At 54.2% G+C, this 1,181-nt stretch overlaps 1 protein-coding gene across 1 annotated transcript in view; it reads right to left on the reverse strand.

Annotated features, from left to right (window-relative positions):
• The window catches only part of PDE9A (phosphodiesterase 9A), a 61,195-nt gene extending 60,948 nt beyond the window's left edge, over window positions 1-247 (reverse strand). The window contains exon 1 of the mRNA XM_009997991.1: window positions 56-247. Coding sequence (XP_009996293.1) covers window positions 56-124 — 69 coding nt within the window. The 5' untranslated portion in view covers window positions 125-247. The remainder of the gene's footprint in view (window positions 1-55) is intronic.
• Between the last annotated feature and the right edge of the window lie 934 nt (window positions 248-1,181).

A 1,181-nucleotide genomic window follows, 5' to 3' on the forward strand; every position in this document is an offset into this window, starting at 1 on the left:
TTTCAGCCGCTGCCGCGTCCGGGGACGCTACTTGGGGGAAAACCAGCAAAAGTACCTTTTGAATTCTTCCGTTAATATCCAAATAAATACACTTGGGCCGGTAAGAGGAGGAGGCCGATCCCATCTTGCTACAGTCGGGCTTTCGCGGGACTTTTTTTCCAGCGTCAAACCGAGCAGAAAACAGGGTTTATCCTACGCAGCTGAGCCACCGCTGCCTGGCAGTTTGGTGTCCCTGCTCTTCTGTGTCCCGCTGCACTCTCATTCTGGGAAGGTCCCTCCTCTAACATGCATGCATTTTGCTGTGCCTCTGTCTCTCTCTCTCCTCCACCTCCTTTCAGCTTTGCTTCCTTCCAAATCCAGCTGCCTCCGACAAGGAGAGACACAGGCTCCAGATGCTGTCTGCAAGTGCCCCCTCAATTCCCATGGCAACAATCCCTTGTGGCTTCAGGGCTGAGAGCTGCTGGGCTCCCCTAGCTCTGACCCTGGGACCGACCAGCTCCTGTTACACACAAGACCAAGTGGCACTTATCTGCTGGAAGGGCGGGGGAGGATGGAGAGTGGGGGGAACCCCTCCTTCATCAGGGTGGTGAGAGAGGTAATTTGTTTTTATGCTGAAATAGGACCATGATGATTAATTAGTGCCGGCCCCTCTGGTGAGCTGCCTGCACCCAGCAAGCAGTGTGATGGGCTCCCAGCTGTGCTCTGTGCTGGAAGTGTCCTTTCAGACACCTGCTGCAGCCAGGGCTCGGGCTGTCTCAGTCCAGACTCAGAAGCTTAATTTCCCCATCCCTCCTGTTATCATTACAAGGATGGAAAGAAAAAGGTGCAGCTTTTTTTCCTCCTGTAAGGTCCAGGAGCACAAAGAAAGAACCCAACGCCATCCATACCACCCCCAGAGCAAAGGAATTAGTTATTTAAGGGAATGTTAAGTATCCTGGCAAAGGCATCTCCCATGGGAAGGCACAGCTGAAAGCCAGAAGGGAGCAAAGCATCTGACTGCTGATTCTGAGCAGATGCCCTATGCCATCTGCTGCGTGTCTGTGCTGTGCTGCAGTGCCTGTGGGGAGCTGATGTGGCAGTGGTGACAGTGGGTGATGCTTGGTCACGGAAGGGAGGGAGCTTTGGAAGCAGCAGCTCCTCCGCCCTGGCAGGGGAGAGGCTGTCTGATGGGCTGCAAGTAT

The sequence above is a fragment of the Chaetura pelagica genome, unplaced genomic scaffold (assembly GCF_000747805.2).
Source record: "Chaetura pelagica isolate M959 unplaced genomic scaffold, ChaPel_1.0 scaffold360, whole genome shotgun sequence".
In the NCBI taxonomy this organism is placed as follows: domain Eukaryota; kingdom Metazoa; phylum Chordata; class Aves; order Apodiformes; family Apodidae; genus Chaetura; species Chaetura pelagica.